The 26,361-nt window shown below is 34.9% G+C and overlaps 1 protein-coding gene across 6 annotated transcripts; it reads right to left on the reverse strand.

The window, feature by feature from the left end:
* Positions 1-1,022: 1,022 nt before the first annotated feature.
* Positions 1,023-25,624, reverse strand: LOC135614788 (1,4-alpha-glucan-branching enzyme 3, chloroplastic/amyloplastic-like). 6 transcript variants are annotated; one of them, XR_010487743.1, is made up of 22 exons: positions 25,195-25,624; positions 25,030-25,101; positions 24,835-24,899; positions 23,450-24,127; positions 22,054-22,226; positions 21,904-21,993; positions 18,838-18,913; positions 17,409-17,516; positions 16,946-17,036; positions 16,768-16,869; positions 13,780-13,882; positions 10,231-10,368; positions 7,925-7,996; positions 6,891-6,995; positions 5,719-5,796; positions 5,492-5,599; positions 4,066-4,146; positions 3,433-3,537; positions 2,807-2,892; positions 2,377-2,431; positions 1,985-2,297; positions 1,023-1,443 (listed from the first exon to the last, which is right to left on the reverse strand). XR_010487743.1 is itself a non-coding variant. In XM_065112522.1 (21 exons), exons 1-21 carry the CDS (start codon positions 25,500-25,502, stop codon positions 2,265-2,267), a joined length of 2,721 nt encoding a protein of 906 aa, XP_064968594.1. In that variant the 5' UTR covers positions 25,503-25,624; the 3' UTR covers positions 1,794-2,264. The 6 variants fall into 6 exon arrangements, 4 of the variants coding, with proteins under 4 accessions (XP_064968594.1, XP_064968593.1, XP_064968596.1 ...); XR_010487745.1 differs by lacking the exon at positions 1,023-1,443 and having other exon boundaries at positions 1,794-2,297; positions 2,687-2,892; XM_065112522.1 differs by lacking the exon at positions 1,023-1,443 and having other exon boundaries at positions 1,794-2,297; positions 22,054-22,220.
* Between the last annotated feature and the right edge of the window lie 737 nt (positions 25,625-26,361).

Here is a 26,361-nt window from a genome sequence, read left to right on the forward strand (position 1 = left end):
TTTCTTCTTATGTGGGTAAGTTTTTCCTACTCACGCATCTTGGACATTTTATTTTAGATCTCTCGTCATTGCAAGTTTCCTCTTATGTTGATCGCGTTTTTTCGACTCATACATCTCGAGCAGATTTTATCTTGTGTCTCCCGTCGTGACGAATTTCCTCTTATACTTCGGTCAAGTTTTCCCAACTTACATGCCTCAGTATATTTTGTCTTGTGCCTCTCGCCATAGCACGATTTTTCTTACACGTGACAAGTTTCTTCTTACGCAAGTCAAATTTTATTGACTCATGCACTTTTATGCACTTCAAGGTGATCTTTGCGCATCGATCACTTTTACTCCAATTCGATAAAGTTTGATTTATAACTCCCTTGACCCGATCACCACCAATTACTGATTGATGTTTGTAATTAGATTTTCAAGCCAAAATAAGTAGGATGATTGTCCAAAAAAAAAATATCAATTATTTTTTTTTTCAGATGATATCTATTTTTTTATAATTTTAAATCATCATATCCTATTTTAAAAATTCTAAAAATACCCTCAAAAGTTATCATGTATTTTTTCATCCAAATTTAAAAATGTTTGCCAACCATTCATAGTGTTTTGTGGGTTGATTTTTATCCACAAAAAAATACTATATAATATTTTAAAAATATTATATAATATTTAAAAACACTATATAGTGTTTTATTTTAAATATATTATATAATATTTTACAAATAAAAACTAATCCATAAAACATTATAAACAGTTGGCGAAATTTTTTGGATTTCATAAAAACACATAACTTAAAAAAAACATTTTTGAAATATTATAAATATAGAATGACGTTTTGGTAATTACAAAATGGGATACCATATAAAAAACAATAAAAAATAAATATATTTTCCCGTACAATCGCCAAATAAATTCATATTCCAAGTTATGTGTGCAAAAAATGTATTATTATAAGCACCATATTTTAATTTTAATAATTCAAAATATGTTATTCAAAATACAGCCAAAATTGAAAATCAAAGAAATACAACGGCATGGTCGTCACATGTGATTAGAAAATATATAAGAAATAAACATTTCAGGACTCATGATTTCCACCTGTTACTTGAAACCATTAAACATTTCAGGACAGTGACTTACTGGATTCCTTTCCTCGTTGACAGATATTTTGAAGTTGCCGGAAAGCGATGAAGATATGAAACCATTCTGCAGCAGCTGAAGTAGCTTATCAGCCCACACAACACACACCAGTGGCACACTGACACCTTGCTACATGACGGCCGGATCGTCACTTGGGAACCGGAAGCTGGGCTTTTAAGACTCGATCCGAGTCCCTTTTGTTCCCTCATGTTCAGAATGGTACACGCATGTCCAAACGAACACGAGGTTCACATGCGAAATGCGACAAAGTCGCGCGCAAGGAAAAGACTTCTTCCACGCAACATCCTTCACATTAAATGCTCATGAAAAGGTTAAAAAACTTGCGACGGAGACGCGAGAGGAAAAGACTTATTCCATGCAGCATCCTCCATTAAATGCTCATGAATAAACGGTGAAAGAATATGCGACAAAGTCGCGCAAGGAAAAGACCTTTTCCTCGCATCATCCTTCGTTAAATGCTCATGAAAAGTCGAAAGAAGATGCCAACCAGCCCAGTAATCACATGAAGAAACAGAGGGGATAAAAGATGATTTCCACCATTTTCTCATAAGAAAATAGAAACAAAATTATTGATAATTTCATAAATTTTTTAACAATTAAACTAATTATTATGATGAAATCTTGAAACCCTCCACTAAATCATACGACTCATAATTTCATCAAAACTCAGTAATAAATCATTTTTTCCTGGAAGTGAGTACAAGATCTTTTTCATCAGAACACGATATTAGTACGACTACATGGAAAGCAAGGAATTCATACATAGAAACAAACAAGAAAGCAAAAAGCCAAAAACAAAAGTGATAAGACCAATATGATGTCGTACCTCCATAACAGAGAACCTTTTGAGTTCTTCGATGCAAACCCCATGCAGAAAAAGATATTATACACCGGGATGACAGCATTGATTAGTAGTAAGATGGTACGGAATTTGGCTCTTATGGACCTACAGTCAGACTTGCATAGTGGCATTCGTATTCACTTGGATCTGTAGTTTGTCAAAACGAACCAGAATGTTCCAAAACGCCAAAATGTTAGCCCCGTAGTCGCCTCAGCCGATCACCTCAATTGAATATATAATCAAAATTTCCAAGATTCCATCGGCTTCATGTTGTCAAAATTCTCGTCAATTTGTAGACCTGCCAATATGCCAGTATTCAGCCACATCGTTCCTGGAATGAAAATAGATAGATCAAGTTCTTCCGTCTTACTGCCTACCTGGGCGCTTCTACGAGGCAATGACACTTCCAACGAGTTTCTGTGGCCATCAGTCCTGCAAAGTAACAACATAAACATATCGATAAATTCTGTAGATGGAGTAAAGAAAGTCAAATCAAAACCCTCGTGTTCCCAAGGCCTGGAATAATCAGTCAGCTCTATACAGGTGAGTAAAGTCTTTCGAGGATAGGAGAGATTCACACTGCGGTTGATAGCCAAGGAGAACCATGTCCCCAACATAACAGGGATGTGGAGAAATAACCTTTTAAAAGGAACCCACATTCCTGAAACGGGGATATGAAAATTTAACCTTGGGTTATGTAATGCCCTCCAAGACTTCTCTTCTCACCAGAATTTCTTATCGATACTTGAATACTGGTGTCTCTTAAGAACAAACAGATGCTAGAAACTTGTAATTTAAGATGAACACCTTTTGGTGCTAGTCCTTTGAAGATACGGGTCTCTCTTAAGCATCCCGAGTCCTCCGTAACTGACTTCATCAGTATTGAGTATTAACTGAAACAAAGCAATTCATAACGTCATCAAGCATTTTTTTTGTTTGCTTCAGAAAAGCAAATGATAGCTAACTAACATCAGAAAAGCAAAGGTTTTCATCATTACACAAAATAAGTACTAAAAGGAACAGAATCCCACCTAACAAGTCTAAAACCCCACAGATTCATGTTGGGGCTAAGGGTCAACTGGCACAAAATTATAAATTTGTCAAACGTATTTCAAATATGATCCATATCATGTTCTGTGGGTAGATTGGATCAATATTGATCTGTTCTAGGACATAGATTGACCTGCATCTAACCGCGTCGGTCAATACACTGCGATCCACTTTGGTAAGTGCTATACAATAAGAACAAGATGGTTTGTGACCTGAAATTCATTAGAGCAGTATGTACCACCTTTTCTAATAGGTATGGTTCAATATGGTAGTCCATACTATTAAATCCATCACATGTTCCGTTTCTCTGTTTACATTTCTTCTGCTTGTTTATCATTTATGGTATTTCAGGAAATTGCCAAGTAGTGGGATTCACATAGTACCTGATATTCCCCTGCTTCTTCTACACCGACACAATAAGCTTCATAACAAATTGTAGGATGAAAGTTGAACACAAAAAATAGCGGTCCTCTGTTGTAGGATATAACCTATATGAAAATTGTTAGTAGTTTTTCAGTATCAGATATACTAAAGGCCTAAAACATTAAGCTAGCATGAATACAAGTAATGCAACTTTCATAGCAGAATTGTTCCACATGTAAGAAGTTTTATTTTTCGAACAAAACCAGAAAATAAAAGACGTTCAAAATTATGTTTTAATCTAAAGTTTTCCCATTTGCTGACAAAAGCCTTGATAGCATGAGCGACAAATAAGCACCTAGCACTGCATGAGCACAATAAACCTAAAATACTTAAGAGCAACTTCATAATGCTTTTAAAGCGTCTTTTTATGGTATATATCAATGTTTTGAGGACAGTGTCATTTCTACCACAAATGGGGCAACAGCTAATATATAGTAAGATTAATTGTATCTACGGGATGTTTTGAGGACAGCGAATGAGGTTAATTGTATCTACAGGATGTCTATGCCCGAACAACGAAGTTGATCGGTGAGATGGAAAAATAGTCAATATAACTTAGCTGCAGACATATAAATGAATAGGAAACCTCATACCATGTTAGAGTCATTAATATGGTGCACCTTTGGTGGTCCACTTGAAAGTATATTCTCATCCTCATCTATCCTCATCATATCCTGCAAAATGTAAAATATGCACAAATATTCTAGGTCAACACTGAACAACTGACAGATAAGCATGTGTATCTTTGCCTGACATCAACAATGTTATCAATAAGTAAAGTATGCACAAAAAATAAAGACAGACATGTTGCATTACTATGAACAAAGAAAAATCTATAGTTTATACTTTATAGTAAAACTTTGTTGTAGATTTTGTGTGAGGTGGAAGTCTGAAAGATGAGAAATACCTACAACAACCTTCAACTACTTTCTACCTGCTTCCAACAGAATTTTCTTTTCTCATGTTCCTAATTTTCTGATGCACAGATCAGGTACAATAACTCTTGACCAATTAACACTTGTTCAATGGACCTCAAAATGTTTTAGTTCAACTGGTTGACCAAACACTGCACCAGGTTGAAAAACACAATTAAAGGTATGTGATGCTTAACATCCACATCAAGGTTTTCAATTTACAGGCATGTCCTCCAAGCCAGCATGTAGCAACTTAAAAGCAGTTGCATATGGTTCAAATTTTGGAGTATTAAATTAAAATAATGGATAAAAACACCAAAATGTGACAGTGAGAATGCAATCTAAATGGAAAGGATAAAGGATTAATATAGCTACAGATTCATTTTAGATAAGTAATCCAATTAAAAATTGATTTTCTTTCTGTAAAAAGTCTTGCACATCCAATTGCAATATATTATCTAGAGTCATATTTATTCATGATTCCATCTGGATCTTATCCACAAAAATCAATCACTTGATACACCAATATGTATCAAAGAGGAAGAAGGAGAAGAGGAACAAAGAAGAGAAGGTGGTGCAGGAAAAGGATAGTGACGGGGAAGAGGAAAGAAGGAGATGGAGAAAGAGGAAGAGGAAGGAAGAAGAGGAGGCGGTGGAGGAAGAGGAGAGAAGGAAGAAGTGGCAGTGGAGGAAGAGGAGAGAAGGAATAAGAGGTGGTGGAGGAAAAACATTTCAGACCATTCATAACTTCGTTGTGCTTGAGAAGTTCTTTTTGTTATATAGATTGAATCAGGACACCTGAAATGGGGGTTCCAACTCGGACCAGTAAATACCAGTTGGTGTGGTGAAAAAAGAGGCAAAATTGCAATCCACGGTCACACTTGAGCACTATTTTGTTATTGTATGCGATGATCATTCCAGATGATACATTCCATAGTACTTGTCAAAGGGCTGAAATAGTAAATTAGTATATCAAACAAGCATTTCTGATTAAACAGAGTAGTATCCTTAGCAAATATCAACCACAGAAGACATGGAGTATATAAAATGACTACTCAAATTTAATCATACAAACTTGAGTAAGATATTAGACTGAAATGCTTACCTTATCAAAATTAAAAAGTTGCCTGTGCACTTCATCCATTAACAAATCCCAATGACGGTTTGCCAAAGCAAACGAAAACTTGTTGCTTGGGACTGGAAACTCAACTCTCTATTAAAATAACAAAATCAGAAGAATTGATATTTAACGTTAAAAAAGGCAATGACATGCCTTTAAAGAGAGAAATGAAGACAACCAGCACTAGATAACACAATATAAAAAAATCTCACATTTGGGTGTGCAAATTCATTTCCCATAAAATTGAGGTAAGCACTTCCACTCATTGTGAATGTCAGTAACTTGATCATCTGAAATATGAAGTTAAAAATTAAAATATGCAAGAAGTAATAATTCCAGATCAAGATAATTTGCATGGATATCTCTTGTATGCACACCTGAAAATAAAGTTTCTAACATCCTGGGCAAGATAAAGAAAGTTATTGCAAATAAATCTCTATACAAGACTAGTAACATTTTCAGTGACAGAGCATATGCTGAATTAGGGTTTACCATATGTAGGAAGTCGAATATTATCATAGTAAACCTATGCTTAAATTTCAACTAAATACATGAAGGGTATACCCAGTACATGAGACTTCCGCTAAAGCAAGGTCTAGGAGGGTCAACGTATGTAGCTTTACCTAGAAATTGTTATCATGACTCTACTATGTAACACCCCTGTTCCACATTGGAAGTGGGCAAAAAGAATAGATTGATTTATATGAACCTAATGGGTATACTACCATTAATTTTATTACAAGTATTTTGACTCAGTGGTTCATGCTCAGCTCAATGAAAACAATAGGTCAGTTATCAGATTCGTCAGTTATATAAACCTAGTATAAAGGCAATAATGAGAGGCTCGAGTAGGAAAGGATTGATGGGCATAAATCCTAAACATCTTGGTAGTTATGATTAGTCTTAAACATTACAGACCAGTGAAGACTCTTCATACTAAGGGTAGCTACATAGGGCTTGATAATGATCGGCCAGATTTCTTTCACCATTTTGACCACAACAAGGATTCAATAATTCAAGTTAATCCTCTAATCAAGTAAGCAAACCACAGACAATCTAAGATAGACTCTTGGCCTTATTTTTCTCTCTAGAGTCTGAACAAAAACAAACAATGACAAGAACTACCAGAAAGCATGAGACTAGAGAAACAAGAACCTATACACCTTGTTCTCCCTCTGCACAGTATGAGACAGGAGAATCTTAGCAGTAATTACAACAAAAAACAAGCATACTAGCAGGTTAGAAATTATTAATTAATCATTTTTCACTATCAGAAAGCTGTATAATTTCAAAATTAGGAGACTAAAGCAATATTAGAAATGGCAAACTATCATGCATTGCAATTAGAATGACATCAGAAGTAAATTAGTTGCTATTAACATACCTTATGCAGTGAAGCTCCCCTAAATAGAACATTATCAGATTCAATGATTTGCTCATCAGCCTTGCTGAACAAAATTTCCGCAAAGGACCGCCCTCCTGATATTGACTGTATTACAATGTAATTGACATTAATAAGTGGTCATTAATGAAAAATTAACTTGAAACACATCTAAATATTGAGACCAAGTTCATTCATGTAAAAAATGTACAATTCTGGGTATTATTAAGTTACTGTAACATCTTTTAAAGACACTGTGCTTTTATTTGTCCAGTCCTTTCTGATTTTTATTCATGACTGCCGTTCTGTTATATTTTTCTTTATACTTGGGTAGATGCACATTTTTTGTTTATCTTCCTAAATATAACAGGATTTAGCATTGTGCAAAAGAAAAGTCATATTTTCTCTCAGACCATTAATCACTCAGATTGATGAGTATTTGATGTAGAGAGAAAGAGATAGAACCAATAAAAAACATTTTTCTTGGAGTGACAAGTAAGCACTTTTGGAGGTATCCCTCTTTTTATCAGACAGATCTGTCAACTGATAATATCCAGAACAACTTGGCTGATCAACAAAGGTACCGCCAAGGTTGACATTGAATATGTCTAGCTCTGATAGAGAGTTGGAGTGACATAATATGTATACTTAATCAAAGGCCAGCATGTCGGTATGATGTATTAAACGTTTTAGCTATACAGACGTAACATGACCAAATCATGCAAAACTTGTATTTTGGCTATAGCAAAAAAGTAAATCTCTTCATGCATTTTAAAATTTGACAAAACCAAACTAAATAGTGTGACCTGGACAACATGACAGCCAGTGCAGAGAATCCATTAGCGGATACATATTTAATTTATGATTAACATGATTGAATAAATTACTTTAGTTGGAACCAATTTTCTCATAACAAATATAACAGACAAATTCATCAGGAGTCATAAACCTCAAAAAGAAAATTAAATAGCACAGGACACTAACTATAATTGATTAAATGGCAACAGAAGCAAACATTTTATGTATAAGGCCAATACCTGATTATGATTCTCAGCATACAAAAGCATCTTATGATGGCTTTGTTGGTTGGTCAAAAGCACACTCACAATCTGCACCAGTTATATAATTAAACAAAGATGCAATTTGTGGGTTATTAGACATAAACTATAAAAATTATCATCACAACTTTGCTGAAAGATAAACTGCTCAGTATTTATTAGTAAGATAACTTGCACGCCAAAAAAAAACCACAAATAAGTTTGCAATATTTTTTTCATATATAGAATAACATAAAAAACCATGTCAATCATAAATTCATTCTAAAAAATTTTATTTTAAAAATTCTTTCAAACAGTATCTACTAGAGTTAAGCAATTACAGGATATTCACAATAAATTGAAAGCAATTAAAGTACCATTAAAATGGGTTAGATATTATTAACAACAAAGATGCAGAAAAGGAATTTGAGGATGAAGAAATGGTTGCAACTTGCAAGTAGATGCTACAAAAATTTATACCAAAGAAGAGTGTTACTACTGTTTATGCTTGTCAACTATGCACTGCCAAGTAAATCAAGAGAGACTTTTCAGAAGGCTTGGATCAGATAAATAAGAAATCTAGATAGTCAAAATGTTTATAAGAGACAAATGCTTATATGGGCAAAAACACAAATAAAGAGTAGACATGAAGGTGATTGACATGAGAACAAATGAAAATAAAGAATATTTATATATTGCATTTGTCATCAATAAATTTAAGAAGAAAGACATCCGATTACATGTGAAGTGCAGATATAGTTGTCACCTGTTTTTCTTTTTCTTTAAACCAATTGCATAGATGAACTTGCCAATAAAGATTGTAGTCACACAATTCAAGAATACAATGCAAGTCAAGGGGAAAAAAACTGAGATGAAAATGACAATATCTCATGTGGATGTTCATAACCAATCATACAACTTATTAGTAAAAGAAACACTGGATCCAATGGTTTGGGGCAGGGGGTTTTGATAAAATTATGGTGCAATGAGGTCCAAGAAGCAACTAGCACCCAATGGGCTTGTCATAAATATGGCAAATATATATAAATTTTTGTAAGATACAAAATGGAAGGATAAGAGAAAAAAAAAATATTGATGATACTAACTAAAATAACATAATCATAGCTCTAATATGGGGAACAAAGGATAACCAAGGCCAAATGAACTAAAAAGAAATCAATGTTTTCATTAATAAAAAATCATACCATTTCATACTACAAGACTTACAATTTACCCACTATAAATATAGATTTACTTAAGCCTTGAGCAAACAAAAAGGAAAAAAAATCTGTCCAACAAAATTTTACTAAAATGTTACCATATTGAGAATCCTCCCCAAATTCAGATGACCTCTAACTACAACACACTTAGGTACCCTTTTAAAGCTGTGAAAATGTAACTAGTCTGAACTAGGCATTGTCGTTTCCCAGTCTGGAACATAGTATTTACCAATGAACCAACTTTCTTGCCCGTCTCTCTTCCTCGATACCATCATATACCGATGAATCATGTGTTAGTATATCAGCATGGACTAGACGAATACCAATTTGGCTATGAACCAGAAAGGGTCCAGTGCTGAAAATAGCATCTCTTAGTCCAAACTCCAAACTAGCTAAAATAGACTTAAATCACAATAAAACACCAATCCTAATATGTGACTAACTCTGAACGAATATACTCTAAAACATTAAGAAAAAGTCTCTTAACATCGACTCAATAATGGAAATCAATTCAACTTGACCTCTGAACTAAGAAAAGAACAAACTAAGCTTGATCTCAAAGTCATGGTTGCATCGTTATAAATGAGGCAAATGATGAGGGAACTGAATAGTGAAGATTTAACTCATTATGATTATTTTGCTATGTGGTTTTCCAATCACATATTTATCATAATTCATAACAGAAGTAATTTATGCACAATTGTAACCCGATCAGTTGAGCCAAATCTATACATGTTAGGGTGCTAGAAATTTTAAAGCAGAACAGTAGGAATTGGGTAAAAGATTAGGATTTCTATCCTTATATCTTGCATGAAATGTTTCTCCTAGTACACTAAGCTTTCGTTTTGAAGGTGCTAAAACATCCTTTTCAAAATCTCATCCAACAGATCAAATGTGCAAAGGGTGTACAAGTCCACATTCACAAGTGATCCTTTGAACTCAAGTTGAAATCTTCAAAGGTACAAAAAAGATGCAACAGTATAATCAAGTAGTAACCCATCGAGTAGCCAAGGATAGTTTGAAGGTTAAACATATGGCTTTTCAGTATGACATGGCAGCTATCTTAACAAAAGTAGGTTGAGAAACCTTATTCATGCTCCAGTCCTGATCAGGGACATTCTCAAGAAGCCACAGCCACAACTCAGAAACTGAAAAGTTGATCCAGTAGTCAAATCCCAAGCCACCTTGAGTTGTTGGTTCACATAATCCAGGATAAAATGTGGCCTACATTATAAAAGAAAGAAAAGTTTAGAGTTAGAATAAACTCAACATTATTGTTAGCTTTCACATTTCTGATGTATATATTTGTTTCATAGCTATCCAGCTAAAAAAAGAATAACCGTGTGAAGTGTGGACAATAAAAAACAGTAGTTTCTTTGTTTACTGAGTTATCAGCATTATAGCATAAGAAGACAATCACCTTCCATGATACCTCCTCCTGAGAGAAAAAAAAATGATGTATTGTATTCGTACTTTATACTAGTTGTTTCTATTCCATGCAATTTAAGAGAACAGTCAAATCAGTAATTTTGATGATGTTCACTTGATTTTGTACAAGGAAGTCCAACTACTTATATGGCACATAATTACCCATTCACCAACAACAAGAAGCTACAGAACCAAGTGTACTAGTCCGACAGGGGACCAATATAGGTGGTACATCGGTATGCCCCCATGTACTGTGTGTTGGTATGCTCGGTATAACTCGGTATATATCATACTGATTGTGGGTTGGTACACCAGTACAGACTGGTAAGGCAAACCATGTATCAAGGTTCCACATTAAAATTTACATATCATGGCTTAATACTTGTATGAGGTGGTATTTACCTATTGGACAGTCTCGAAAAGGATATACACGATACTAGATGTATAAGATGCACCAGACTGGTTTAAGCCTATTGCAAACAGATGCATTGGATAAGTTCATAAATTGAACGTGTCTGATGGTTCAATAAATAGAACTTCTGAAGTCATATTTAACAATTCAATTTGGGCTTGGTGAGACAGTCTTCTCAAAGTGGCAGCCATAAGAAAAAGGAGAAGAAAAGGAGGACAATGAATCTGTACAAGCAAAATGCCTGAGACTTGTTCTTTGTCTTTCTCTATTTCCTCTTTTTTTTATAATCTATTCTTTCTCTGTGGTTGCTTGTGTCAGTGTAAATTTTGCACAATACCACTCAGTTGCATGATTGGTCAGCACTTGGTATGGACCACAGAAGTGGGGATTCTTAGTTTTAAGGTATGCAATTTCGTACCGTACCAAAATTTCGACGTTCGCTCGGTACGGTACGAAACTGTATACCGAGCGGTATACCGAACGGTATGTATATATACATACATATATATACATATACATACATATATATATATATACATATATATTATAAAGGCGACGTCGCCTTTTCCTTCTCCCGTGCGGGGCGACGTCACCGAGGCGACGCAACATCGCCTCGTATATATGTATGTATTTATATATATATGTATGTATATATATATATATACATACATATATATATATATATACATACATATATAAGGCGACGGCACGTCGCCTGTTATAAAATATATATATATATATATATATATATATATATATATATATATATATATATATATATATATATATATATATATATATATATATATATATATAATTTTTATTTTATTTTTTCGTTCCGCCCGGTAACGGGCAGTCCGTGTACCGGTAAGCTGACGGACCGGTACATACCGGGCGGTATTATTCGAAATTGCATACCTAGTTAGCTTGTATTTAGATCAAAACTACTCAAAAGCCAATTTCTCATGTTACTGACAGAATCTACTTCTTGAAACTATCATTTTATTGCAACAAATGCAATAGCAATTGACATTCATCCATCATGACAATTGAGAAATGTAGTTGCTACAACATCCAAAACAATAATTTACCAAGTACCAGGTGATATGAAAATCATAAGCTCTGCTGGATCCAAGATATATGAACTGCAAAGTTTTAACCTAAGATGTAGACATCCAAACAAACTTATCAGTCCTGAGTTCCACCTGATAACATGGGTCTGGATCCTCAAACTGACCCATTAAAATAAGGTATGGACCCTCAATAAGTACACAATACTGTGAAGTGTGAACATAATCTGATATGTGATCCATATCTGCATTTGGATATCATCATTACTTATTGGATATGGGTTAGGATCCTAGGCAAATCTTACTGAGGTCTCACTTGGTAACACCCTTTTAAAACTTCCTCCATCAAATTCCAAGAGAAGAGTACAGGTAAGAGATATACAAGCAACTTTAGTGTATGATTCTCAATTATTATCCTGATAGTAACATTTTTAGAATGAATCTAATAGAATTTCAAGTGATGACTTGGTTCAGGAATAAACATAGTCATCTATGCATAAGTTCTTGCTCTTTGAATTCGCTGAAGCAAAAAATTGAAGCTATGCTGGTATTTATTTTGCTGAGATGACTTTAAAAAATGTGTCTTATGATGATATAGGTTGTATTAAGAGGACGTGAACTTCTTTTTAAGTCTCAGAAGATATTATAATGTGAAATGTGAAAAATAATTATGGATTAATCTCATAGAAATGACTCTAAGCAAAGACAAACACAACAGAAGTTCACGTTTGTAGGTTTCTCTCTGTGCTCCACTCTGATCACTATATCAGTTAGGAGACTTGGACCATTATTAGCAAGGAAGAAGACATTACCTGATGCAAATGCTCCTCTTCCATCTATGGTTTTCCTTATCTATATGCTTTGGAGATAGATCCACCCTCAATACTCTCATAAAGAGTGCCAACTCACATCGTCTGAGAACATTGATGTGATGTCATAATGGAAGACATCAACTAATGGGATAGAATGATTGAGATGCATGGAAATTGAGAGCAATGCAGGCGATACGGGCTAACTGATGCAGTGAATATATTTGGTGGTATATTAACTGCGAACCAGCATGGGATAAGTTGTGGTAACTGAACATCAACAAGAAAGTCCATGACAGGCCACTACCACAAGCTCAAGGCTTCTTGCTAGCAAAGAGTATCATCAGTTTCCAAATAAAAATCTGCAGTTCTTTCTTGAAAAACCTTGCCTCTTTCAATTGCTAAATAGGAAAATAGTCAAATACAACTATGTTTAGTTTGTTTCTTAAATCATCTTCAAGGACTACATGCATTACAGCTTCTGATCAAAAGACATTAATTATGTCTAGTACTATTAGTTCGATACTTTTTAATATTGCTCAATTTTTAATACATCTAGTATTATTAGTTCATTAATCCCTGTCGATGGCAGACTCAGAAAGATGGGTTCAATAACATCCTAAGCACATTAATTATGAATATGCAACCCTAGTCTCATTTCACTCTTTCTATCATTTATATCTTCACCTATCTTCTTTTGCTTATATCTTGCTTTCAGTAATTTTGACCTCCTCTTCATAGGACTTAATTTAATTCATCTTATTCTAAACAACAGTTTCGATTTTGGAGAGAAACCAAAAGCCATAGATTCTAGGTAAGTTGGGCATAACATGAGACACAGTGAGTCTATTCACCTTGTATAGAAAACCAATTTACCACAAGAAGATAGAAATCCAAGGAAAGAATGGTAACTTACATCTTCTGCAATTGTGATGATATCTGGATAAAGTTCATGCAGCATCTCATTTGCTAGAATAAGGTACAATAAAGCGTCTTTATCAACATATTGATTGCAATACCTGAAAGACACGAAGATCATGGATGGTATAGCAGAACTAGAATCAATTGTTCATAAAAATCTTCCAAAAATATGGCAGACAAAAAATATATATCTTAACAATCCAACCCAAAATAGTTAGGACTTTACAGTTTTTTTGTTGTTGTTGTAGCCAAATAAAGGAAACTGAAAATTGCATTCTCTGACTTCTCCAACCAAGCTATTCTTCTTTAATATATAGAGATAAAGCTAAGATTAATGTCTTTAAAAGTGCTAGGAGCTCCAGAATATTAAATTTTAAAAAATATACATTCCAATTGATAAATATGATCATAAAAATAAAAATGACACAATAAGGTTTCTACTTTCTACTAATGGAGAACTATGCTAAATAGGTTTCTAACTAGTGCTAATAGTTCTAAAGAGTGGACCAAAAATGGTGCTAAACAGTTCTAACCAATGCTAAACAGTTTCAAGAGGGAATTGAAAAGATGAGGAATCAACAGCTGTGGAGGAAGAAGAGGGTGGTGGACGAAGCTGCGGATGAAGGCGACGGTGGCGGTGGACGAAGCTATGGACGAAGGCAGTGAAGGACTAAGTTGCGGACAAAAGCAGCAATGGCAGGCGAAGGCAATGGTGGCGAACAAAGTTGCAAACAAAGAGGTGGCAGCGACAGACAGCTGTAGCGACGGACAAAGGCGACTGTTGGGGCAGGTTTTACGTTAGGGTACATTAGTTGGTTTGTTGAACTAACTTACTCATTCAATTGAAACACGCTTGAATCCCCAACCCAATTTCACACAGGCACTGGCCCTAGGAACTCGGCGCCTGTGGCGTTCATCGAAATGCCTTGCTCGGGGGTTTTGCAAGGCGCTTAGGCTTTTCAGGGTCATAGGCTAAGAAACTTTGTTGATCAGAAAGCATGAGGTTACAACCTGAAGGCTTTCGGGGGTCATAGGTTGAGGTTCTATATGCTGGTCCAGTACAAATTTCGAAAACCTACCGCATCAATGTGATAATGATATACTGAGAAGCAAAGGGGAACTGGCCTATTGCAGATGGCATTGGCTCAAGGCAGCTATAAAGTATAAACCCATATTGGTATTGTAAGATGCATGCATCTGAGAAGTTTCTTTACATTTTTAGTAAAGCTTAAAAGAATTTCATAAAGACTAACTAAACCCTATCATTTTTATTCTCCCCAAAGAAACATGACAAACACTTAAGAACAGCAACTCCTGCTTTAACTTGTTAAATATTCTCCATGCTACATTTTTTTATGCAGGACAAGTATGTAGATTGATGTAGGACATGTAAATGGGTAGCATCTCAAGTCTAGGTTATAAGTTAAAAGCAAGAAGAAAAATGAAAAGAAAAAAAACTATTGTTGTAAGGTGAAGCAACTCCCTGGGAGCCACAGTGGCACTAATGTTAAATGCCCTCACGGCTTAGTTTTGGCAAAAGATCAATCAGATTGATATATGGCTACCACTGTGTTTTTATCCAAAAACAGATGCTATCCCCATCATTGAGTAAAAATTCTATTCCACTTTTTTTTTCATTTTTTGCTAAGGCAATCAGAGGTGTTATAGATTTGCAGATTCATTTTCTGAGTCTGTGAAAAAAGATGAAAGTACCATGGAGCTAATGGAAGCAAGGAAGGCAACTGATATGAGATCAAAACTTATCTGCGGTGGTTCTTAAGAACATAATTATCTGCATTTGGAATTTGTTCCTGAAATTTTATCACTATGGGTTTATTGTTGCTGCTCTACGTTCTAATTTTCCTTTGGGTATATCTTCTATGTTATAGATACTGATATTCTCATCTTGTTCTCTTTTTTGTTTATTTTTTCTATATTGTAGTACGTATTCCATGTCCTTCATTAATCAGGATTAACAAATTCTCATGTTTGTTTCAAAAAAAACCTTCTTGCTAGTGTAAGATCCTTAAGACAGTTTTATAAGTTTAGGATCAGCCTCAAGAATTGAAGCTTTTAGCTAAATCAAAGCTCTAATACATATAAACATGGGCGAAGGTACACAAATAGATATCAGTGCATGTCCTAATGTACTGGAGTTTATGCAGCAGAATACAAATAGAAAGAAAGGTAGAAAAGAAGATAAAAGCAATACGAGCTCATGTAAGGCTTTACACATATCATGCCATGTGTGAAAGAAGAAAAGGTCTTCTTGAATCAATAATTTTTTTCAACATGTTACTGAAATTGTGAATGCCAAAACAATTGTCCTTGATTCGATCCTTAGTACTCATCCATTTCATCTATATTTCAAAATCCTCTTCTTCCATAGCCAATTTAGGCTCATTCAGTCATGGATCTAAAAGAATTTGATTATCCATATCTTTCTTTGTGGTTTTGCAAAAGTTCTCTGTCCTCAAAAATTTCTGGCAAGAATTGAGTTTGTCTGCTTCCAGAATCAAATTATTCTTTTTCTAATATTATCAACAATTCTCAGTCCAAGAACCCCATGAAACATTTTATTGTTAAAATAATCTAGGATTTGAACTTTTCCATGTCTACAAGGAAATATTAGAAAAAGAAATGCTTGTTCTGAACCAGCATGATGAGCCCATACTTATTGGAAAATTTGGATACACGTAAGATTAATATGAAAACTCATCTGGGCACAGCTTTTTCAAAATTGTGCCTAAAAGATATAATTCTCATGCAATTTATTATATCACGTTTTAATATAAATATATCCAGTTAAGTAACTTTTTCCATAAGCTGAACTTTTTCCATAAGACTAGTGGCCAGCCTTCAAGAAAGATGAAAAACTTCAAATCCACATGAAGATCATGTCTCAAGTATGAAAAACAGATTCATGTTACACAGCTGGTTTTATTCTAGTGTAAGTTGATCAAGAGTGCACAAAACAACTTACTCCTCGATGTCACCAGTAAATGTAGCAAAACCATTATGAGTATACATCATTGATGGGAGTGAGTGAAACTGGAAGCCATCAACCTGATATTCTGCAACCCACCTTTCAAAATGCATTGATTAGATCAAAAGATGAAAGGAGATGAAATCTAGAGCAAAGGTTGGATTGTAGAAAGTACCACTTCAAGTTTGACAAAAGAAAGTGCAACACATCAACATCACCATATTTGAACATCCTGGTACCCCAATATTTATGATGACCCCGTTTACCTGTCAGAAAAAGGTCGTAGTCAGGAAATGACTTGACACAAATAAAAAATATCAGCATGATTTATCTGCATCTACTGATCAACAAGGTCAATGATTCATTGAAACATATAGTTCAATTGCTCTGAGAAAGCAATGGTGTGCTGGTGCAAAACTGATCCAAGAAAGCAATCCCTGTTTGGAAGTATTGCACATTCTAAGAGATGATGGAAGCACATAAAAATGGTTCTAGATGTCTCAGGTTCAATCAAGACAAATGCATAAAGAAAGATAATAACCAAGCGCTAAAAGAGTAAGAGTAAGGCGAGATGTAAAGCAGACAAATCGCTATCATCAATTTCAGTGGATAGAAAAATGAAGCAAAATAGTTCACACCAGTATGGAAGTAGCAATCATTTGATCCATCAAATAGTGACAACCCAGCTGATTCATCTGCTGAAGCATAGGAATGAACAACATCTAGAAACACTAGAATTCCAAGCCCTGTCGAAAGAAATGCAAATGGTTATACAGCCAGCAAACAAGATAGATAAAACTAACATAATGGACCAACAAAGAGAGACGGGTGAGTAGTGTGATAGAGGAAAAAGAAGGTACAAGAAGCAGAAGGGTAGAGCAAAACAAAGAGAGTGAGCTTAAATCTAACATCATGAAAGAGAAGACAATAAAATTTCACAAATACTCTGGTGATAAGCAGAAAAATAACAAGAACCAACCTCCTTTGTAATGGATATAAATTCATGAACTGATAAATACTAAGGTGTATATACTACATAGACCAGCAGAACATATGAAGCGGCAACAAAAGACAAAATAATAAATGATGAGAAGAGATATCATTCAAGATTAAGAAAAACTACAAATAATAACTTGTCTATGACATTAGGGACAAAGACAAATTGAACAATAAAATGACTGAATTTCTGGTATTCTGCAAGTACAAATAACACCATGTATACTTGGAGGTCAGTCCTTCAAGATTATCTATTTCCAAAATAAGGATAAGATCTAATTTTTTCTCAGATCAATATGAATCACATGTTTAAAAAATAAAAGAGAGAATGGGGAGCACAAAGATCAAAACCAAAAATCCAGAAAGACAGCATAAATTGAAAAACTTCGAAAACCTTAAAAGATTATGGTAATTAGCTGGAAAGTAACAATCTAATGCCTCCAGAAGATCCATGAAGTATCTAAATAAAACATATGAAACAAAAGGCCATAATGTGGTTGATGCATAAACCACATAAACAACATGGTGGTACAATATGTTGTCTGAAATCCGAGACTGCAAATGAGCATAAACCACATAAACAGCATAACAACACAAAATGAGCAGACAATAGTTGATGCTAATATATATAAGGTTGTTAAACATATGTACAAGGATCTATAAGTAACTAGGGTTTTCCAGCATAAGCATATTAAGAAACAGTCAGCTTCATGAAGCATAAGAAAATAGAAAAGCCCGTTCCAATGCAGAGAAAATTGCATCCTACAATTACTCATTATTGATCTGATCTTGGTCATGACTTCTCATTTCAAGGCAGCCAGACTGAGCACTGAATTTGGGTTAACTGGTACCCATAAATGGATGACAAAACCCATAAAATACTAGATCCAGTTGAAAATCATACGAGAGTTAATATTTAATATGACTTGCTACTCAGACATTAGACACATCATACATAACTCTCACAAATGATGATACACAGTATTCAAAATTTTCAGGCTAAAACCAACCTTGTCCATCATATATTGAAACCTTGTAACAACAAAGCAAAAAAATGTCTTAATAGCATACCATGTGCCTCATCAACCAACTGCTTGAAGTCATCAGGAGTCCCAAATCTACTACTAACAGCAAAAAAATTTGTAACCTGAAATTAAAAATAGACTAAGTGTGTCAAGAAAAACAAATGCAATAGACTATGTAACTGACAAGCATGTTTTTGAAATAAATTACTTGTCACAAACTTGCAATATTACAGATATTAATACTTCCCTAGTACTTCATATGGAACTAAAACTGGATGATATTGTCTCATGATGCCAATTGATCCTGCTGTATCTTAAATCATATGAAGGGACTCATGTAGGTACATGGAAAGTACTCCATACTCCATAGTATACGATACCATAATTTCACATGAAAACAAGTGAGTAAACATACACCATTTATCTTGTAAACCAAGGTTTATATTCAACAAGTAGCAGGCACAACACACAAAAAGAATCAGTTTTCCCAATCATTATGGCTAACATACCAAAAATACACATTTTAGAGCTAGTGGCAAAGCAAAAACATACAGGTAATTGATCTTACTTCAAAATAAACAGTTACTAGTTATAATTTGTTTAAAACTATTGAACACCAAAAATAGTTTATTTGTTAATATACTTAGTAACATTTTGGGGTAAGAGGTGTGCCTCTTTTTCAATTTAAAGGAGTTAAGTTTCTTTAAGAGAACTTAATGAACCAACAAAGTAAATTAAATAGTGCCCGATATAACAAAAATTCCGTAAGGCAATAATATGTTACATAGTGTTAGTATGTAATTTTTTGTACAGAAAAGTAAACATGATACAGAAACATTTAGAATCAAAATAACATAGGTCACTATTCTGCTGATTTAATTATAATCCTGATTCATGGAGTATTCTGATAAGATAATAAAATGGATCCAATTGAGCATGATTCACTAATCATGGAATGCGGTTTTGCCCGGACCAATACTAAACAGGCAGTATGTGCTGATCCAGGCATGAATCTATGTATATGGACCGACCCCGTTTCGAGCAGTTTGTTCCGACCAATAAAAAAAAGAAAAAAACTATTCACTAGTTTAGAATTGTGTTCATGAGCCCGCTTCCCTACACATGCAGAACCCATGAGGCATTGTTGTTTCCTGTCGCCACACATCAATTTCAGTTATGCTTCCTCCTCTCCTCATCCTCTTCCTCCATCATTTCCTCTTCTTCCTTCTTCATCCTCCTCTTCCTCCACCGTCTTCTCTTCTTCCTTCCTCATCCTTCCTCCTTCTGCATCCTCTTCCTCCACCGCCATTTGATCCTTCCTTTTCTCCTTTGGTATATACTCACATGTTGTATGTCCACACATCGATACCAATCAATACATACCAATCCGGCTAGGAGCCTAGGACCAACACTATCTGATTGGTATGAGACGACAAACATTACTATTGATCATTAGAGAGAGCAACAGCTAGGGTAGATTATAATCCAATTTAAACAAAGATTTTTTAAGTTATGCTGCCAACATCAAATGTACTCTAACCAATATATAAAGAACTCTATATATTATAACACAAAATAATGAAACACATGGGTTGCAATTTTGTATATTGCTACTATACCAATTACAGCTTGGACCGGTACTTTACCAAATGTGTCGAGTGTTGATACAACAATTTTATATATGTACCATGTTTCCAGAAAATCCTAAAAAATATTTTAAAATAACTCCTCGGTACAAGGCCTATACCATCCTGTATTGGGTGGTACAGTCCCTATATCAGACATACGTTCAGTGTACCCCGGGAATAGGATGGTACAGGTTTTGTACCGAACAAACTGCCCAGTTTACCCTGATCTGCATACGGTAAGCTATCAGACCTGTACCATACCATATCAGGAGGTATCTCAATTCTCAAACCTCGAGAAAACATAATATAACTTAAACTAACACTAATCCATCATTGATTTAATAATATAACTTGATTTAGGTTGTTATCTAGTCAGCAAATCATTAATTGATCCAATGTGGTTCTAACCAAATAAAGTCTGAAACACAATCTAGATCGACTCCATTGATGTCCTAAAGAGGGTTACCTACTAAATAAGCAAATATATCTTTGCTGATAGGATGTGGGCCCCATTCATATAATTAATATCACTCATTTCTGGTGAAATCCAGATGGTAATTTCTATGTGCATGGTTTATAGATGTGAAATTTCATTTTTGGGATATATACACTGAAGGGATCAATAGTTTAATCGAAGGAATAAAATATGAAAGTTAAATGTAAATTGTAACTCTATTTCACATTCAGTCAAAAGCTATACTCAAGGTAAGAAATTTAGTGTATATAAAAAAGGGTATAAAAGTGATATCAAATGTGTTGAAAATAAAATTTTTGGCATCCCTCTTACTCTCTTTTAAGAGTATATTAGATTTTCTTTTATGGAACCTTCAATTGGCAAGAAAAGGTACAATCTCACAGCTCATACTAACTAATTCATAGTGCCTAAATTTTTCACTTAATTTGCAATTTCTGATCGACGTGCCACTATTGCATGAGCTTTATAAATAAAACATTAACTACTAGTACAACTGTACAAGGTTGATTTACTATTACCACTATGTGTCAACTTCTTAAAAATACAATTACAGAAGCATCAGAAGTTGAAACAACCCTCCAACTGATAAAATAAATGTCCATTTGAATTTCTTCTTTATTCTGTTTTAAAAATGAAGAGCATAAATTAGTTGTTTTTTTACTTTTAAGAAACACTATTCATAGTCTTAATTCTAAATCAAGTGGTCTCTGATCTTAAAGGACACATCTAATGGTCATAGGGAGGAAAGGGAAGCAAAAGAATAACACAGGTAACGATTAAAAACAAATGTAAACATAGTCTGCTAGACATGTTTTCTGCAATGGTTTCCCAACCAAACACATTAAGATAAAAGAACCAACAAAATGACTAAAATGGCTCATTTTTACTGCATAATGAATAGAAAGCAGAAATGTTCTTGTTCTGTAAAGAATTTAACGTAATATTAACTATTAAGAACCTGAAGAACACAAAACTTAATACTTGGTCAACTTGAGAATAAGCAACTCACTTTGTAACCAACAGAAGAATAGTCCCAATGCTCAACAACCCCAAATAACTGGATAGCATTGTATCCTGCATTTTTCACATGTGGAAGAACCTGAAAGAAAAGGCAAACATGAAATACACGATGAGGCACACTACTTTACTAGGTTTTTACCTTGGAAGTAAACTCATTAAAGGATGATATTTTTGGTTCCGATCCACTTATCCCAACATGGCACTCATATATACGAAGAGACTTTGGAGTTTTGGGCCTCTTATACTTCCACTTGTACATATCCTCTGGAGGAGGTTCCCAATAAACTGCATAAGCTTCTTTTCCATCTGCTTCTGAGAGGTAGTCATCAGTAAGAACAAAGCTAATCCAACCATATCCAGTTAAAATCTGGTATCCCATTGTTTACCACTACAAAATAGGGTTTAGAAAAACATTATGGAAAACTAGAGAACTAATCATCAAGTGTATGTAACCTCTCTGTCTCCAGCCATTTGAGAATTATGGCACAAACTTCAGTTGATGGATAATGCACAATAAATACTGGATGATAACTCTTCTAGAACATCCACCACTATCCAAGATAATAGTATCATCATAACACATCCAAATACCGCAAAATTCTCTAATTGCTAAGTATATTTGAATATCCTCTTTTCACATTGACTTCCAACTAAGGCCGTATCCAACTTGGATGTAATAGGTTTTCTAGTACTATTAGTTCATTTACAGAAATTTTCACATTCTCATCATCAAGATACCTTTTTTCCAGTTCCAAACTGATCTGCAAAAGATGCTTCATAACTCTGATTAGCTTTTCTGCAAATTAAAGTTTATAATTTTCTCTTGGTTGGAGTTCAAAACAAAGTTCTTGTGACATACTATAAATCATTTAGTTCAGATCCAGTTCTAACTTTTTGATGACAACAGACGGACAAAGTTACTTTTTGACATCCTACAAATCATGATCCCAGACCCCAAACATGACCATGCAATTCTTTCTTGGAAAGAGTTCATAAGGAGAATGTCAACAGTCAAGGAGCTGCCTCATCCCCAAGCAACAGATAAAACATAGATTTTTAGTGCAAACCTAAAGTCTCTCAAATTAGAGAAATTCCATTTTAGGAAAATAACTTTATGTCAGATAAAGAAGTTAGCCATGATGTAAAGAATCCAGGAAATTTCTGAGTGATGTATCTGTAATAGAAAATGTTATTTACGTATTAAGAGCTAAATAAGCACCGAAATACACAATTACTCTGGGGCTTTTGGTTTCTGAAAAGCTAAATGTTTCAAAACAAATTAAACATGTATTTTTGAATATCAGAACACTTTTTCAGATGTATGCAACCATCAAAGCCCCTCAATTGTAGGTTAGCCGAAGTAACAAGATCATCTATCAATGCAAATTATATAAGTTTCACACATCAGGTAAAGGTAGAATATTGTTTAGAACACTTGAAAGTATCATGATGGACAAAATGAAGTTGCTGTGAACTAAAAGGTCAGAAATAAACAGAAGGGTAACTATGATAGACTAAGAAGCATATGAGTGTACCTGGTAGAACATATGTAGCCCAAGCTGGAACTCTTTCCAATGCTCCATCAGGAGTATTAAAATAAACTTTATACCTACTTCCATGTGAAATAGCGGGCATGTATTTTTTCAACCATGCCTTACGTCCTTTTCGCATTTCTATCCAGTAAGCAAGAGGAGGTTTCTTAGATTTAAATTTCTCTGCTGATACTGGATCACCTTTAACACTGAAGATATCAAACTCCTTCCCATCATCAATGACATCAAAGCGAGGCCTGTCGTTGACATGATCAAATTTTGAGACTTCTTTCCATTGCTTGTAACGTGTTTCAGCATCAAGTATTTCACCTAGTTCTTCATCAGTCTGGGGACTATTGGGGCCAAACATCTGTTCATACAACTTAGAAACCATCTCCATACGTGACTTACGGGGCCAAACCTCTCCAGGTTCCCAATATTCATCATTTATTCTTCTAAGAAGTTCTTCAACATTAATATTACTGTCACCTTTGTCATAATCATCCATATAATTGTACTCTTGAAAGAAGTATTCATCTGGTTCTTCACCATCTCTTAGCTTATCTTCAAGAATGATAAACCAATAACCAAAATCATCATGCCCTAAGTGTCCATCTCTTGCACTATTTTCTGTTGCTGACCATCCATTGAAGTCACCAACAAGCGAACAATATCGAGCACCTAAATAAGAATATTTCAACTTTGATTCCTATCTAGAGCAACCATTAAATTTAAAGTAATCCTAAGAATGACGCTTCATCAACTATAAATATAAGATCTTAAATATGAAGGAAAAGTGCAACAAAAATGTCTTAAATAAAGAATAAGATTCCAACAGCAAGAAGTATGATATAAATAGATTCAAGGCAATGCATTTGTATTTAATTTAAAATCTTAAATAAAGACAGCCAAATACATGAGTGACGATTGAATTAAATAAAAACTATAATCAAATATTGCATCTTATAAATAAACAAGGAAAGAATCATTAGAATATTAAATACCAAAAGAAAGTTACTCCATAATAATGACCAGAAACAGAAGTAAACATAACTCTTTTTACCAAAAATGTGTGCACTAGAACAGAGGCTAAAACAAAGAAAACATTTCTTGTCTACAGGATTTTTTTTGGGGTCAATGCTGCTTTTCTTTTTATTTCCTTATATGTGATGATGAACGTATGGCATGATGCAGCCAAGGATTAGATGCATCTTGATCATGGCTTTGTGTTTCTATATTACAAGAACCAGAAGCTGCCGATGGAACACTGTTCCAAGGTTCATAATTCTTGCAAGCGTAATAGGAGTTCAAATGTTTCAGCTGTAAAATTTGAAGTATTCTGGCAACAAGAAAATCTTGTAATGACTCTTAAATCAACGTGATAATACCTGGGGCCCACTCCATGTAGTCCACCCGATGCTGCCTATGCCTATGCATGCCCAAAATTTCATACCTATTTTATCAAGCAAGACGTGGGCATATCAGGTGACAGTTCCGCCATAACCAAGTTAAGCCAAATTTGATAAGAAGGAAACTTTTTTCATATAAGGGTACCAAACATCAACAGATCTTGAGAAACTCACCCCGAAGCTGACTCCTTCAGATCTATAAACCGAGAGTATAACTCAAATCTGCGGTCCTTCAAGGCCTTGTACCTGGAGACAGCGTCAAGAAACAAGAACGGAGTGAGAAGAGTGACGAGTAAACCCACAGCGGAAGCACAAGGAAAGCTGAGGGTCGCAGAGCACCGCTCACGAAGGAACTGAGCAAAACCGCGGTGGGAGATGGCGAACTTGGAGAGAAAGCCAATGGGGTCAACGTCCGGCTCTGATTTCCCGCTTAAGGAACGGCGCGGCGGCTTTCGCTGCCTCTGCTGCGTAGAGGCCGACTTGTCCTTAGCGGTGGAGCAGCACTTCCACTTTCCCTGGGGGCCGGCACGGCTCCTTCGATGGCCATCGCTGCTGCTGAGATGGGACGGAATAGCGAGAAACGTGGGGCGGTGGTTCAGAGGGAACAGAAAAGTAGTGGTGAGGACGAGAGCGGAGGAGGAGGTCATCGCGGTGGTGGTTCCGAATATGGACGAGACAGAAATCGAGGCGTGTTTGGGTTCTACTACCACCGCAGGCGACGGCCACTCTATTAGGAGGAATAGGGCGTTTGGTGATAAGCCTGCCGCCTCTGTAATAATTTGAAAGAACGCAAAAATCTCGTTTCCAATATATATATATATATATATATATATATATATATATATATATATATATATAATGTGAACTGAATTAAAAATAAATAAATCTTAAGCATAATAAGTAGGGCAAATTGGCATAAAAAGTTCCTATTTTTTAAAAAATTTCAAGTAACACCTCCTTTTTCAAAAAAAATTATAAATTTTTTTTTTAATAAATGATGATATTGCTCCTATCATCGTCTTTGTACCATTACACGTTAATCCTTGCCTCTTCTCCCCTGTTCCTCTACTATTATCGTTGCCCTCACTTTCATCATCTTCGCCCTCGTGCCTTCTCCTTCTTCACTTACAACACCTCCTCTAAGGTTAGTGATAGTAATGATAGAGACGATGGGTAAAAGGGCAACTCGCGCACCCTTACTCTTACTTGTAACCCCTTTTAACCCCTTTTGCTAAAGATAATGATGGAGGCAACTAGCAAAGGGCAATGCGACAACAACGAAGACAATTGATCATGTGTGCGACCAAAAGCATATGCACGAAGATGACTTAGGTGATAAGGGTGCACAAATCACTATCAATGACATTAGAAAAGGGTATGACGAGGGTGGCGAGCAAACGGTAGGATATATTTAACCATACTTTGATTAAAATTTAAAATAAAAAAACCAATTTAGTGGAAACCATTTACTACTTCAAGTTGGTCAATTGTATATGTCCTCACCGT

Source organism: Musa acuminata, chromosome BXJ2-6 (assembly GCF_036884655.1).
Source record: "Musa acuminata AAA Group cultivar baxijiao chromosome BXJ2-6, Cavendish_Baxijiao_AAA, whole genome shotgun sequence".
Lineage (NCBI taxonomy): Eukaryota > Viridiplantae > Streptophyta > Magnoliopsida > Zingiberales > Musaceae > Musa > Musa acuminata.